General features: G+C 40.3%; 1 protein-coding gene across 1 annotated transcript in view; it reads right to left on the bottom strand.

The window, feature by feature from the left end:
* The window catches only part of LOC101857813 (ubiquitin-conjugating enzyme E2 H), a gene marked incomplete in the record, with an annotated part of 17,301 nt that extends 6,274 nt beyond the window's left edge, over window positions 1-11,027 (bottom strand). Inside the window, 4 exon segments of the mRNA XM_013086190.2 lie at window positions 770-809; window positions 1,869-1,943; window positions 2,743-2,819; window positions 10,875-11,027. Coding sequence (XP_012941644.1) covers window positions 770-809; window positions 1,869-1,943; window positions 2,743-2,819; window positions 10,875-10,927 — 245 coding nt within the window.
* Between the last annotated feature and the right edge of the window lie 6,019 nt (window positions 11,028-17,046).

The raw sequence follows: 17,046 nt of genomic DNA, 5'->3' as shown, positions 1-17,046 counted from the left end.
TGTGTGTGTGTGTGTGTGTGCGTGTGTGTGTGTATGTGTGTGTGCATGTGTGTGTGAGTGTGTGTGTTTGTGTCAGTATGTGCATGTGTTTGTATGTACTTATGTGTGCGTGTGTGGAAGCATGTGTGCCTGCGTGCATGCATGTGCATCATGTGCATGTGTGTGTCAGTGTGGGAGCCCATGTAAATATGTACGTCGTGTGAGTGTGTGAGAGCGAGTTTTGCGTATGTGAGAGGGTTTATGATTATGAGTTTATGCAGACATGACACTTTATTCTCTTATTGATGTCACAGAAACCAGTGAACCATTGACTATGGTGTAGCTGTTAGACAATTCGCTATCACACCCTGGAGACCTGAGTTTGATTCTTAAGAGGAAAGAAATTTTGATCGAGCATCGCGACCTTTCTGCTGAGATGCTGTATTCCTCTCAGCCCAGTTGGCTCTGAAAGGCAGGGTCATAAGCCCACCTCCTAAATGATCTAAATTGTGTTGAGGGCACATTAACACTTAATGGTCACTTGGCGCAATAATGCCACGGCGTATATGATCCATTCCAGTCACCTGGCGCAGTTCTGCGTCAGACGCCAGAAGTCTGTTGCTGTCACTCTTCTGGCTGAGTGACCAGAAGGGGTTTATTGTACTGCTGGGTGTGTGACTGCAAAGTGTTAAAAACACCAATATTTGAAAGAAAGAAAAAAGAAGTTGGCAAAGCAAAAGTATTACAAGAGTTAAAGTGCTGTGTTACAAAAGAGGAAATTGGTACTCACACTTCATCAATATTTGGGTGGTAAACACGATTCATGAAACCTGCAAACAAAAAAAAAGACGATAATGAATACACTGGGGGGAAAAAAAAAGAAACAGACAAAATATTTCTGTTCAGACCCTCGGTTTACATCACAACCTTTTAAATCCTGTTTCTTTGTTAAAGAGGAGTGTCAACACAATGAGAGTCATTCAGTGCTGGCAAAAGGAAAAAAAAAAAGAGACAACAGTGAACTCCCTCAATCCCAAGCTAACACAAGTTGCACACTAAATATCTGCATGCGCAATGACAGACCAGGGGCAACGCAGCCAGACGTATTATTATATATATGAGTACAGTCGAACCAGCTCTAATGGCCATACCTGTATAGGACAATAACCTGTGTACAAATGACCCCTTCCCCCATAAATTGTTTCAAATTATAATGACACTGTGTAAGATGTCCACCTGTTTAAGACCGCGACTTTTCTCCTCGAAAATGAGTGGCCGTCTTAGACAATTGCAGCTGTAATTGTCTCCATATCATTTAGAGCTCTGCAGTTCTTCACAAAGATTAAGTCTGAGAGCACAAGCGTACCCAGGTTCATCAGTGCCCTTGGGTGTAATGCTCAGGCTCTTTGCCTTGCGTTTTAGTAGAGGTTTTACGGCCCTCGCAACTGCATAAGGTCATATGAGCGCCAGAAGATTAGAGGTGTAACAAGATAGTAACAAACATAAAAAAGAAGAACGGGAGATAAGGACGATAGATGTTTGATAGGAAAGAAGAAGCAGACCACACCAGAGCACCCGCCAACCACCCACTTGCCTTGCGTGCAAAAGACATGGGTTCGTTGTCGACATGAGGAAGGCATTTCGTTGAGCATGTTCAGGGTATGATACAGAAACAAATAACAAGAGAGATATAAAGACAGGGTGAAAATATGATGTGTTTGCTCATCAGTATACAAGAGTTGCTTTCTCCAAATACAGGTAAAAAATTATCCTTTAATACATATCATCATCATAAAATCTGTCACAGTAGCTGTGATTTTCCGTCATTGAAAGCAAACTAATAGTAGTAGATCTACTAAAAAATCTTTTATTTAAAAAAAAGTACCAACCAATGGAGGGTGATTTGAACGGGTACTTGTCAGGGAGGTCAACCCGTACTTTCCACACACCTCCCTCGTATGGCGCTGAAAAAAGACAACAAACAAAACAATGATTACATAATATAAAACTTCTTTTGAATTTACCCCCAAAAAAATTATAATGGATCATTCAATCATCAAATAAATATACAAATATGTGTAGCAACCCAACAAAAGTATGAGTCACATATCACAGTTTGAAAATACTACATCACTATGGGATCAAATTCAAGATAAGTTTAAGCTTTATAAGGGGGTAAAAACAGTATTAGTTCCAAAGTTATAGTCACTTGAAGTTGGGGTAAAGAAGTACAGTGTCTCAAAATTTGAGGTTTTGCCCGATATCTTGAAACAGTTGGATGCAACAAGCCACTCATTCCGTCGTGTTGCTAAACATATTGGAGTCTGCTGAAACAGAAATCTGCAGGACCCCCAGATTTTCTGTTTGCAGAGGTTGCTCCAATAATCTCCTACGATTACCAACACACCATCCAGCACAAAGTGCCTACATAAAAAAATTTGATGGCAACAAGGCTAGAGGGCGACCGAGAAAGACCTGGATAGATGGAGTCAGGGAAACATTAACCACCTACGGCATCCCCCAAATCCAAGTTCTCCGGCTGGCGACAGAGAGACGTCTCTTTCTTCCCGCGACTCCCAAAAGCGGAGGATAAAAGTAAAGTAAAGCTCCAATACAAGAAAAAAAAGGAGGTGGGGGGGGGGGGGGCGAACAGAGATTTTATCTTCTTTGGGTTTACCGCAGAATTTTCAGATTGTGAAACCGCATTAAGTTTCAGCTGACTCTACTATAATTTTTGAAAAGTTTGAAAAAAAATGTACTTACTGCCAGAGGGTCCATAGAACTTGACCATGAACTCATTGAGGCCTCCCAAGATGGTCACTTCATGTTTACTTTCAATGCTGGTTTTAAGGTCAAGGAAGGGTCATCATTTCATACAACAAAGAACCATAAAACTTAATTCATTTTCCCTTTTTTTCAGTACGATAAAGCTCTTCCAAAAATATGTTAATTACTTCAGATAATAAAGAATAAAATTTGAATAATTCATGACAGCAATAAAAGAGTTTTAAGCATCCATCTCTTGTCATCCATAAAGGAAGGTTTGGCAACAGCTTCATATCCACCATGTCAACAAAACAAAGATAGCAGGCAAAACATCCTGTATCAAGTGACATGATTTATCAGCTGGCTCAGGACCAGTAAAAAAACAACCCAACATATTACATAGAAAAAGGGACAGTTATATAAATGTAGAACACCAAGCATGGGTCACAAAAACAGTAAAAATAATAAGTATAATAATTAACAATTGATGATAATGATAATAATCATTGATGATGATGATGATAATAATAATAATAGAAATAATAATAATGAAATAATAATAATAATAATAACAACAACAACAACTATAACAATAACAACAATCATCATTATCGTATTTATCTGTAAAATATCACTAACAAAAAGGGTAACAATGAAAATAGAAGACATGGCATTTTTAAAAGGGGATGATAATAACAAATGGATACGGTGTGCTCTCTGAGCAATATTACCCCCAAAAGACCACCTCATCTGTAACATTTTCTCAGGTTTTTAGGTTTGAGCTTACAAAAAGATACATTTAGTATTGGAAAGAAATAGTTCAGAGACACATTCACAAGCTAATGATCACGTAGAGCAGGAAAATAGCAAGACAAACAGAATAAAGAGAGGAAGAGAGTATAGAAGTAGACCAACATGTCAGCACCCACCGCCTATCCACACAAAGATCAAAGACTTTAGCCTTGCAAACTCTCCCTCATAGTGAAAGCTGACTTATTACTTTAAAATTATGTTGGGACTTTTGAAAGATTTTTAAAATGCAGTAGTCTCGGCCTAAGATCCCAACATTTACAATCCCGGTTCACTAAAGATCCCGCTGTTTTAGAAAAAAACAGAATGTTTACAATACAACAGTCACCCCTAAGATCCCGCTCTCATTCACTCTGAAGATCTACATTCGGCAAAGATCCCGCATTTCAGATCATAATTTACTGAACAAAAACCCGGGCCAGCAGAGCCGATCAACCAAGAGTGAAAAGTTGAGATCATTGAACTGCCCGTCATGTCAAAAATCAGCCACTCTTGAGAATGTGATCACATAAGCCATGTAAAACTCGATGAAGCGGTACAATGTTTGCCCCAGATAGGACCACATCAAGGTGAGAACTGACCGACGAGTTTATTCTCCCCAAACATCGCACTCATTCTGAGCTATCCACCCTAACTTACATTACTCGCTGGGTGGGTAGGGCCTATAAGTTCGCACCGAACTGTGAACCCCTGACCATTGCAGCTCTTGTCTCTATTTTCAAATTTGTGAGACAGACTGAATTTTAATTGGTGTGGTCACAACATAATGGTGCGTAACGACAAAGGCAGGGGAACTCGGTCAGACATGGAAAGCTATCAATTTTGTACAGCAGGTAAAGGGGAGGGGCAACTGGATAAACATAGATCTTGAGACTCACGATAGGATAATAGTGTAAATCGCCCCATGCCACAGTGACTGGTCATCAAGGTTGACCACTCTTTGCTAGTCATATATGTCATTAACCCACCCAGGGGTCGCTTCATTTCATTTTAGAGTGAAGGGAGGCCATTTACTGGTTGTGGGCCTTAACATGGGTCACCATAGATTCTTCCCTTGGTGCGTCAACTAAGATCCCACTCGCCTAAGATCCCGCATTTTTCTTGCTCCCGAGCACCGAGATCTTCGGCGGAGACTACTGAATAATATTGAAACGCAAATTCGTCCGGGTAGCTCATAAAGTGTTGAAAAATGGTTGATGACTCAAGTGAATCTAGGTATAAATCAACCACAAGGCAAATATTATTTAAATGTTTAACAACTAAGTTTATATTTATGTTTCACTATGGTGTGATTAACTTAGGTTTGAAATCTTAAAAGGGACAGTCTAAGGTTTCTGGTGAGTTTTTGAGGCTCTCAACCACAAAGAAAGTTCCAAAAGTTAAATCACCGATTAAAATTCAAATACTGATATCATTAGGGTACTTTATCAAGCCTGACTTTTATATATATATTCCTGTAACCCTTTTAAAAAGCAGATACATATATTAGGAGAGACTTAACATTACACACAAAGTACCGTTGAACCTGTTAAAATAGACCATCCTCTGTTCAGGACAAAGGTAATCTTAGACAAGCTGTCTTTTTGGGCTGTTTAGGTAAAAGTGAAGAAAGTAAAATTCCCTTCCAAGCTCCCAACCGGAGGTGGTCGCATGCTTCAGACTCAGACAGCCATAAGGTTCATTAAAATGTTGGGGGGTTTTCGTTTTGTAGGGTAAAGGGAGGGTTTTTTTCCCCCTTTTTTGTTGCTGTTGTTGGAGGGTTATTTATTTTATTTCTTATTCTTAAAACATTCCAAACTGGTCAAATTGGGAAAATAGTAGAGGAGGGACCACTAGCCTGGCCTGCATTATATGCTGATCAGTTTTGTTACATTATGGAAGTGTCTTAAGGCGCTCGCAACTGCATAAGATCATATGAGTGCGCAGGACACTTTAAACATTTTCAGTTTGGTAGAAATTTTGAATTTTGCCGGGAGGGGGGCGGCGAAGCCTACTCTTATTGATTTTAGACCACCAAGGGTGCAACATGTGCAACTTGCACTCTGGACCTCTGAGATATTTTCCCTTTGTCGGAGAAGGCTAGGTGTTAGACCTTACCTACCATAAAGATGAAGGGTGTGGCTGAAAGACAGAAATAAGAAGGAACCAAGGAGCAGCAGTAGAAAGGCTACAGAAAGAATCAGTAGCCCAGAAGATGGGGCAAAGGGGAGGGGGAAGAAGGCAGAAAGTGGAGGCGAAAGCAGATTACAACATGGTTAAAGAGCAGGAAAGGAGGTGAAAGGAGAAAATTTTACAGAAGAAAATTGTCCGTCGCGATCAGGCTTCGGATCCAGGACCTATTGAATGAGCGTCGAACATCATAACCTCAAGACCCCCCCCCCCCCATGCTAATCAGTGAGCAATGTAATGATAGGAGAGGCTTATTACAATGACAGGAGAATGGATTACGACAGCCTGTCTAAAGCATTAGGGGATGATAGTTTAGGGGCAATGCGTCACGCAACAAGAGATTTGTGTTGTCATCTTGGAAAGGTTGTTGGGCCGTTGGTTGATAAAATACATAGCAGTTGTCTTGAACAGTGTCATTATAGAAAATAATACAAATTTAATCTTATTGAGAGATCGTGAAGGAGGTAATGTTCATCAGATTCATAATAAAAAGGAAATATAATACAAACACAAAAATGCATGGACAAGATGAATATTGCCAGTTACTATCAATTAACTTAAAAAAAGACCAAATGTCATTTACCCGGTATCTTTGAAAAATTAACAATCTGTACAGCCACGATACCACAATTTGTCTACATACATAGATGGGCATGAATGAGTTTAGACACACTAAATCAAATAAAAGACCGACTTACTCAGAAGGTCTTGTAGTCGAGTGAATAAAGCGTAGAGTGATTATGGTCAACTCATGCTTTTAAAAAAATGTCAGTGACACAGCTTATGGATTGACAGTCACTTAGGAAAGTCTTTGAGCATGACATGATGACCTTGCCTAAAAGATGTAATTGCACTGATGTGATGAGCATGTAAGATGTTTGTGAAATTGATTGAAGATGAAAGAGAGTGTTGATATCATCATATGTTTTACCATGAGACACGTTGCAATTTGTGAAGTACTTTTAGTATGCATGTTGTTCATTGTTACCGTACATGAATTTCTCTTCTTGTAGATCAAAATGAGATTTTTTTTTCCTTTTTCTTTTATCCAAAAAAAGAGAGAAACATGTAAGATTACTTCAATATGAGATCTAATATATAAGTGTAGTAATCTCATAAACAAAGGTTTGCTTGTTCAACAGTTTAACACCTTCGGGACCTCCGACCGACCGATTCGGACCACCGACGTGTACTTTTACGCGATAGCAATACCGCTCATTCAAGCAGAACCAGGTTTATTCAAAATTATCCATGTTTTCTGACTGCTTGTTCAAGCATAGAAGAGTTCTTTCTCTTTCGAATTCACTGAAGTTGAAGCCAGTTTGAGTTGATTAGAAGTTTTAAAATGTCTTCAAAAATGAGTATTTACAAGGGATGTGGGCAGCGGCTCCGGTCCTAGGGATAGGATCAGCTAGTGTGGGGTCGTCCGGAAAGTGTAAAATTAGGAATATAAATAGACGTGATGCCAAAAATTCCTCAGAAATAAAACAAAGAATTGCAATGGCTAAATATGGTTTCAATAAATAAGTAAATAAGTCCAATCCAAAAAAATAGAAACACCTTAATGACTACCAAAATGAAAGTTCTAAAAATAGGCTACGTATGGCCAACCCTTCTATACTGCTATGAATGCTGGAAAAGCACAAAAGACAACTAAGTAGAAAATAAATAAAAGCAACAGAAATGTTGATTTGAGAATTCTTGGAAGAAAAAGAAATAATAATAATAATAATAATAGATAGCATTTGTATAGCGCATATCCCCGCTCAACAGCAGGCTCTATGTGCTTTACCCTATATTATTACCCCAGCAGACCATAGAGCACTCCGAAACATTCTCAGCTTCCCTGGAAGCATACAGTGCGAGCAGCCGATTAAGCGCTCAAACAATAACAAACTGACAAGATCTTTCGCTGTCTATAGCCGGGTACCCATTCCCACCTGGGTGAAGTGAGGAAAATAAGTGTAAAGTGCCTTTCCCAAGGACACAACATCGGGCCCCTGACGGGATTCGAACCCACGACCTTACGGTTGCGAGTCCGAGAGCCTAACCACTAGACCACCGACGCCAAATGAAATGAGGCCGCTCATAAACAATTTTAAGAAAAAAAAATGCAGTTTCTGGGAGACTTGAATAAAGCCTGGAACATCTAGCTCTCACTGGCAAAATTGAAGGCAAGGGTAGACCCAGAGCAACCTTCTTGGAGAACCCAAACAGATGAGTGACAGGAAAAGATCACGATGATATAAGGTTTTTAAAGAGCATCCGAACAAAAAAATGAACGGAGGACCACGATTACTGATGTCTGTCGCAGACTTAGCACATGATGATGATGATGATGACAGTGTGCCTGTGTGCTTGGTGACTGAGACATAATTTTGATACAATCCAGTATGCATACCAGGATTATGAATTGTCAAGCTTACTGAGAATGCAAAGCAGAACAAAATGAAAAATATAAGAATCAAGCAGTCCAAATTTCCATAAAAATGAGCTGTTAAATTTGGGTTCAACTCAGTCTGAACATCTCAGTTTCGCATCTTGAAACTCCCCCCCCCCATTTAAAAGTATCCTCAAAACAAGACTTACCAGCCGGAACAACACACTCAGTATCATCCCTGTTTACCATCTTCTGCCAAAATGACAGAGAGCATCATGTGGTTTTCACCTTCCCTAATAAAATACACATTTCCCTCCGGTCCTCAATATAATCAAGGTTATAACATTGGTCCAGTTAAAAACAAGCATGATAACAATATTTCCTTTCTTTGTTAAAAATTGAAGCTTCAAGGTGTATTTTTTTTCGAGTGGCAGCATGTTGCATCACCAACAATTTTTGGATCTACAGTCTGAGTCACTTTCCAAATCAAGATTGTTTTAAAATCAAATCCTTCTACAACACACTACTTTTCAGCGTTCAGTCTCACAAACTACTTCCCCAATGTTGCCGATGATTAATTTTTTGGCATGGTGAATGAGATAGGTCCAGATCCAATTTATTTATAACTTTCGCAAATTCTGAATGACAGCACACTGGCTGATAAGAGTTAAAAATTATTGGCCGGCTTTATTTCTCCGAACGCTCTGGAAAATAAACTTGCACTCGATTTCTCCGAACAGTTTCCGTTCTCAAGATTTGTTGATGATTTGCGAATGGAGTGGCAACCGTGTGTGCGTGTGTGTGCGTGTGTGTGTGCGTGTGTGTGTGTGTGTGTGTGTGTGTGTGTGTGTGTGTGTGTGTGTGTGTGTGTGTGTGTGTGTGTGTGTGTGTGTGTGTGTGTGTGTAAGGTGTTAACCGGGCGTTGGGGCGGGGGGAGGGGGGGCGTGAAGGGATTATTTTTGTTTACATGAAGGATTTTAGTTTTTGTTTTAGGGGTGATGAAATGCAAATTCTCGCAGTACCTTTTTAAGGCATTTTCAAATGAAGTATAGTCCAGGAACGTTGCCCCAACCACAACTGAAGTATCTGAATATTCAATCATTTAAAAATCTCTAGCTATAGAAATTGAATTTGATGAAAAAAAATGCTTCTTCCCAGTCCTCGCAGAAAGGCAGAATGAGAGATGACGCCTAAATCTCGCAAATTATAACCCAAAAATTCTCTAGAACAGAAACTGTTCGGAGTAGAGATCAAGTTTATTTTCCCGAGCTCTCAGAGAAATAGTCACTTCGTAAATTATTTTTCCATGAAGAATCTATTATCTATTTGTGGTGGCCGAATTTTGCTATTCAAAAGGCTTTTTAATGGCTGCATCGAACGACATGCGGTCTTCGCAAAAAATTCTTAAAAATATTCTCCAGAGCATGGCGCCCTTGTTTTTTTCAGTTTTGAGACAGCTTTGCTGCAAAAAGCAAAATTTCTTTATTTCGCCAATCACTTTTGTAGGCCGACGCTTCTGTCTCTGTAATTTTAGAACATCCCGAAGTGATATTTCGCGAGGCGCGTTTTGTTTTGAGAGTATAAATCTAGACCTTATAATTTTTTGCATCTCTCAAGATTTATTGCCCCATTCCATTAGAGTGTAAATATAGTAGGCCAATGACTTTTAGTTGATGTTAAAGCACCGGCCTAGACGGTCAGAGAACTGTTAGTTTAAGAACGTATAGGCACCACCGATCATTCCTTTCATCGAAAGGGGGCGCAGCTAGTTCTTTTTAAAGTCAGTTTGACTTGATAGTCAAACCCTTTAGTTTTAACTTTTTCAAGCACTTACGAACAGTGAACTACAAAGAAGTGAGTCATACTTTCTAAACTAGAGGCTGGTGTAGAAGTGTAGAACTGATGCACAATCTAAAATCTAGATCTAATCTAGATCTAGATCTATCTAGATCTAGTAAAGATTCTAGGTGATAAAACTCTTTGTTCCAGAAGAAATTAGATCTAGATCTAGATCTCGAATGATCAAGACCCCATCTTCTTGTAAAAAGAGCTCAAAGTAGGTGGTAGCTGTCGCAGCATTAAAAAATGAATCCTTAGATGGGCAGTTTATAAACAGATATTGTTGGTATAAACCTAGAATCTAGATCTAATCTAGATTCTAGTCCAAATTCAGAAAATGTTAGTTTTCATAATAATGTAAACAAAAATACACAAATACTGGCCCCACCTGCTCAAGTCTGACTCATCAATCTTCTGAACTTCACTTTTAAGTTCTTGATTTCACACATCAAGAATAAGCCAGAAAACGGTTTTAAATTCTTACTTACCTCACTTAGAAAGGATACTAAGCTGACATTAACTTTACAAGGAATATTCACACTTCCAAATTGCATCACTTAGCCATTTGCCAACCCATTTAGGATGACATCATGAATTATTATACCAATTCTGGTGTCAGGCCAGCGACTTGACCTAGATAAAATACCCGTGTAACCAGGTAAATAAGGGGCACAAAACAAATGAGGAATTGACAAATACTGCTCGCCAGCAATTTATGATCATTAGTCTCACACCCAAAAACCTTTGTAAGACGACATTGCCAACGGTGACCTCAGCAGCAGCCAGCATTGCCTCTGCACAGACAGAACTGGTTTGCGAGAGTTCGGGGCTGACAGTGGCATCTGGGTTCTTTCCACGCAGAAAGTTCTTTATATCTAGTTATTTCCAGTCTCTAAAGACAAACTAAAGCTCAAGAAAGCACAAAGGATACAGTTTTACAACGTCTGTGTCCATCCGACGCTTCCCAGGACTTGGGGACGACATTATTAGAGAGATTTTTAGCCTTGATCTTTCTCTGTCGATATCCAAAACAACAACAGCTATGGCGGAGCTCTTCTGCTATGGGATTACGTTATGTCACGTGACTACTCAAAACCCTCCCCTATTTATTTTGTCTTCCTTCAAAACTTCTAATATTTTGCAGAAAAATGAGTGTTTTTGCTCATTTGCATATTTAAATAAGCATATATGAAGAAAATAAAAATGCACAAAAATAATTTAGCAAAATGAATCAGCTGTTTATTCGCATGGTTCACAGATCGTTCATTGATTGACAGATAGTCCCAAAGAGGAAATACTCCACCACGCAGTCAGCTGTTGGATGTAAACAAACCCGCATGCTGACCGATTTATATTTAGAAACGCGTTGCTGGGTGCATTGTGGTCGTTTTCTCAAACACCTTATTTATGCTGTCTTCTATTTCTAATTCAGAATTATTTATTCAGACTATAACGCCACATAAACAAAATTTCAGCTTAGAAAGCTTTGAAAAATGAAAAACAAGGGGAAATGGACTGTATTTTTTTCAAGACTTGACACGTCACTAGGCTATCTAGTTCTTGGCTTCAACAAAGGTCAGCGAATTGGACAAAAAGTGGCGTATTAGAATTATATATTATAACGATTTTTAGAATTTACAGTTTAAACCAACAGCGACCTATTTCATTCAAGTTTGTGGGGTAGTTTTGTTTTTTTTTCGCTTTGACCTTCAATTGCCAACACAGGAACTGGGTCAATAGTGCCTTTTGAGAAGCATTATGACTGCATTCTTCCCCTTGGTTTCATCGATCGTAAGTCAACAGTCAACGTAGGCCTACAGCTCAGTTGGTTGAGTTTGCCTACCGTCAGTCAAGGTTGAAGAGATGGGATCAAGGATTGGGTCTACCCATCTACTCAGAAACCGTTACCCGGATCGTTAACATCATGTCGTTTTGGCCCTACGGAATTGGTTGAAGGAAAAAAGAGTAACAGAAAATAAGTTTTCTCCTGCTTGTGCAACAGACATAACATATAGGTCCGTATAATAGGAAGTGCGAATAGGGATGCAGTAATTAAAATTTTTAAAAACTCTAGTTTTATTATAATGGCCTTTAGATTTATTAGTAATAATGTTTTCGCAACTGAATTGGGTTCATTCAAACAATTTAGTCAGTATAGTCTCTATTGTGAAAATTTACTGAGTTTTTCTGGTACGTGTAAAGAGTGGTTTATATAGGCCTATAATATAACTTACCAAATACAATAAATAAAGAAAAATACAATTTTGTAAATAAGCAATACATCGAGCAGTAATGCGTAGGGCGTGTAATTTTGATACGCTGAGTTTAAAAAATATAACTAGTTTTATTATCATAGTGATATACTTGTGTTTTTAACGTGTTTAATTTTTTCTTCCCGGCTAAAATAAAAATCAAAAGCAAAGGGACGCCGCTTTCCTGTGGCAAACCCCCAAAAATATTTAACATGTCTAAAGCCCGCTACACACCTACAGTTAGCTTCGCCGGATTCACTCGAACAGACCGCCGACCTGCTGGAAGAATGGAAGTTGTGTATGGGGGTGGTTCGGACTGTGCGGGCGAAATAAATGATAATTCAATTTGGCTGCCTTCAGTTCGACATTAAGGCTGCTACACACCTGCAGTTAGAATTGTTCGAGTCGAGCTGTCGATCCGGTTAAACCGGAACACGGTGTGCATTCACCAAGGAGTTTAGAACTAATGGAGCCTTTTAATCTCCTTGGCATTCACCCACACCACGGAAGTAGACAGCAAAGCATTCCCTTGTTGTCATGGCGGAACATAAAATCAAATACAAGAAAAAAGGAAAAATATAATTTTGTAAAACAGCAATAAATCGAACAGTGTCCACGTTGATACTTTGTTAATTTTAACACGCTGAGTTATAAAAATATATAATTATTTTTGTAATCAGAATCAGAGTGACATTTGTGTTTTAACATGTTAAAATGTTCTTCCTGGCTGAAAAAAATCGAAGGGACGCCGCCCTCCTGTTGCAAGCCCCAAAAAATATTTAACATGCATGTCTAAAGCCCACTACACACTTGCAGTTAAACTCACCGGATTCACTCGAACAGGCTGGGAGAATAGAAGGTGTGTATGGAAGTGGTTCGGACCGTGCAGGCGACAATGTCAGTTTGGCAGGCTTAAATTATTCGGTTCGACATTAAGCCCGCTACACACATGCAGTTAGACTCGGCCTAGACGCTCAGAGTACAAGCCGCCTCACCAGAAGTAGGTCAAGGAGAGATCGGGGCCCAGCGCTGAGTGGCGCAGCCATCGTAGTGTGGTGCAGAAGTGAGAGGGTATGAGAGCATCACGTGCTGTGTGCTTGATTAAACAAGTGTCCCCAAAATTACGGCATTTAAGGTATATTATTTCTTCAACGTAACTATTACCTTCAAAGCGGAATAGAAAATAAACATTAATGCTTTAACTGAAAAAAGCAATAAACAACTTAAATCATAGTAAGAGATTAGAGAACGTCTAATAGCGGCGATGAATGTAGGCTATAGTCTAGAGAGGCAGTGGGTAGTACAACAAGAGTAAAGGAAAGCATTATAGTAACTATGTTGCTATCTTCTTTGGTAAGGCAAACATAAAGAACAGTATTTACAATTTTGATCAAGCAAGTACGATAGGAAATACACACACACACACACACACACACACACACACACACACACACACACACATATATATATATATATATATATATATATATATATATATATATATATATATATATATATCTCACTCGAACAGACCGACCTGCGGGCAGAATGGAAGTGGTTCGCGACCGTGCAGGCGACAATGTTATTTTGGCTACAACCCAGCAAAAAGACCAAGAGAGACGTCGTACTCGATAAAAATTATCCCTGCTCTCAGGTCGCCTGCATACCGACAGCCTAATGTGGTGTTCACACATGCAGAAGTAATGAAGCCGAGTAAGACAAAATTTCAAAGTCCAGCAGGTTTACCCTGGATACATTTCGCCGCGCAATCGGCCTCCCTTCCCGAGCAATATTTCACGCTCGCCGTGTGAAATTATTACACGGGAAGCTTGCCGAAATTTTCAAACATGCTTAAAATTTTCGCCGAGCGAAAAATGAGTCGCCGGGTCAAATACTTGCTCGGGGAAAACTCGGGGAGTGTCAGAAATCTCAAATAGCTCGGGGTGCAAAGTTGCACACGTTGCCGACACGCCGACGGGATCTGACTGGTAGCCGAGTCAAATTGCATACTCTGCTGGTTAGATTATTGCTCGCTGTGTAAAAAATCTTGCACTGGAAGTCTGAGTTACTCAAGCACCGCGTGCAAGAGTTGAACGACGAGCATGCGCCGTGACACGGCGACCTTCGCGCCCGAAGCAAGGAGATTAGAAGTAAACTCCTTGGCCCGAAGCCATACTGTAGAGATCTGTAACTACAATGTAGGCCTACATTTATTTCCTGTTGCCAGGTATCGAAGAGTGACAGCCAGCTTGATGCCAGGTTCCAGCGACTGCCTGCAGAAGGTGTTTGCTTTGTGGATGGCGGGTCCAATTTTCTCCAGTAGTTCTTAGAAAAACTTTGAGGAAGTCCCTGAAGGATGCCACATCTTCAAATTGCAGTCCAGCCTTCAGCTTCTCAAACTGTCCAAACAGTAAGGGTCTTCTTATGAGCCATGGTCCTCCTCCTCCTCCTCCTCCTCCTCTTCTTCTTGCACCAGCACAACAGCAAGGGCACCAAAAATTATGTATACGTGAAGTACGCATTTATCGTCTTTATGGTATGAGTCATGAAACACGTTGAAGGAAGGAACACAACCATTTTGCCCAGCTCTTCATATTATAACATTGCACGCCAACTAACTCGGCGAAGGGTCGGCAAGATGGTCAGCATGGTTGGCGAGTTTGTCGGCGTGTCAAATTTTACCCGACCACTATGTTTCTTGGCTCTGCAAGCGGCCAGGATTCAAATTAATTTGCTTGACGAGACGCTGTGCGAGACGATCGGCGAGATGCTCGCCGTCTTAAATTATACCTCGGCGAGCGTCTCCCCGAGTGCTCGCCGACACAATGATGTCAACAGACATGGCCAGGTGCTCGTCACGATGAAACCCGAATTTGGCATGATCTTATCGGGAATTGCTCGTCGACTCTTCTCGTGTATGCATGTGTGAACACCGCATAATCGCTACACGACAGACGCCAGGATCCCTCGTTTATGACGTCATAAAATAATCAAAACGGATGTCACCTGAAACTCCCATGGTTTTATAGATTAATAAGATGATGCGGAGTTTTCTGTTTGCCTATTATAATCTCTCTTGAAGGGGACGCGCGCAAATACATGTGGTAACATTACCCGTTATACGTTCGAGCCTTAATACGACCACAGACTCCCCACCGAAATGTGTAGTCCAGATGATAATACTATAATGTAGCTCTACTGCTGAACACTTCTGTAATGTAGGCCTAAGGGCCTACAATAAACATGCCCTTGACCTTATTATTACCCTCGGCTTATGACATTATTATGAAGTTGTTGGTCTTCACTCATATACCGTGCTTTCGTGCCCCCCCCCCCCCCCCCCCGGAGAGAGAGAGAGAGAGAGAGAGAGAGAGAGAGAGAGAGAGAGAGAGAGAGAGAGAGAGAGAGAGAGAGAGAGAGAGAGAGAGAGAGACTGAGACTTTCCTGTAGCAAGCCGTCCTCCAATCACCCGCTCCTTATGTCATGTAGAGAGACAGTTTACGCTGTGTACATGTTTTGAATTTAAAGAAAAACATTACCGTAACGTAGGAAAATTTGGGGGCCTGAAAATCTGTTCGCCGTGTGTGTGCGTGCACGTTATAATGTTTGCTATGTACGTGATAAACTGTAAAGATAGAGATGATACTAAAATACTATATATTATGTACTTTTCTACCTTTACACCCCGTGTATGCGAACAAAAATAAAAATCCTACAAACATCTTACAAAAAGTAAAACGGAAAGTTGTTCTACAATTTGTTCAGCGACTGTTCCAAATTTTAACAGCACCCCATGCCTCGCCCCAGCAAGGGCCGTTTTGATCCAGTCCATGCAACGCAAAACTGAATTAATTAAAATAATTTAAAGCCATTACCACGAGGCAAGAAAAGTCTAAATAACTTGACAACTTTCGAGGAATTAGTCAAGTTAGCAGCAATATTGGCGGAGATTTGAGTATTATTTCAGTTTCTTGGACCTAACTCGCACGTTAACTTGTATGGGCCTACATATATCGCTTTTTTTTCTCAAATTGAAACGGCCAACTAATGGCAGACGACTTAATGTAACCCCCCCCCCCCACACACACACACACAAATGCACCAATTACCATGCAATACCACTTTTACTTGTGTATGGAAACTCTAAAAGTGGTGGTTATACCCCGTTTTAGAAAAAAATAAAATGAAAAGTTAAGTAAGGGGTTCCCTCTCGACATTTCAGTAATGGTGTGCTCTACAGGATAAAGCGTCATTTTAAAAAAATGTAGGCGTTTTCAGTCCCTATCGACTCAAGTTAGATCATTTAGGAGACGGGCTTCAACTATGCCTGTCAGGGCTAACCCGGGCTGAGAGGGGTACAACATCCCCCCAAAAAGACCGAGATACCGGGTACTCAATAAACATTCTCCCCACTCGGAAGTCGGACTTCGGTCTCCTCCATGCAACGGCGAAGCGTATTAAACCATAGACGCTGGTAAGCGTCAAATGGATAATGTATGGCCTTTACCATACATGTATTATAACAGAAAAGTTTGCCACATATTTTGAGCATCTAAAAAAAGCTCGAGCTACTTCCACCACTGGCTGATATGCGTGGGTTTGTGGGCTGCTAGTCTCTTGGTTTCTTCAGCCAACATTTTTTATCCGAGAAGCTTCACATGACTTGCTGTCCAATGTGCCTGCTGCTCTCCAACTGGGTCTGTCAGGAGCAAGGCTCTTTCATGCTGAAGTCGAAGGATTATGTTTAAGTCCTTCAGGGACATTTTAAAGGTGTCTTTTTGTAGTTTTTTGTTGTTGTTTGTTGCTGTTTTTTGGGGAGCGCCAACTTTACGCTTCCTCTAGGACAGTTCA

This window comes from Aplysia californica, unplaced genomic scaffold (genome assembly GCF_000002075.1).
Source record: "Aplysia californica isolate F4 #8 unplaced genomic scaffold, AplCal3.0 scaffold00442, whole genome shotgun sequence".
In the NCBI taxonomy this organism is placed as follows: Eukaryota; Metazoa; Mollusca; class Gastropoda; order Aplysiida; family Aplysiidae; genus Aplysia; species Aplysia californica.
Note: the sequence above shows the minus strand (reverse complement) of the source record. Positions and strands in the feature narration are given on the sequence as shown.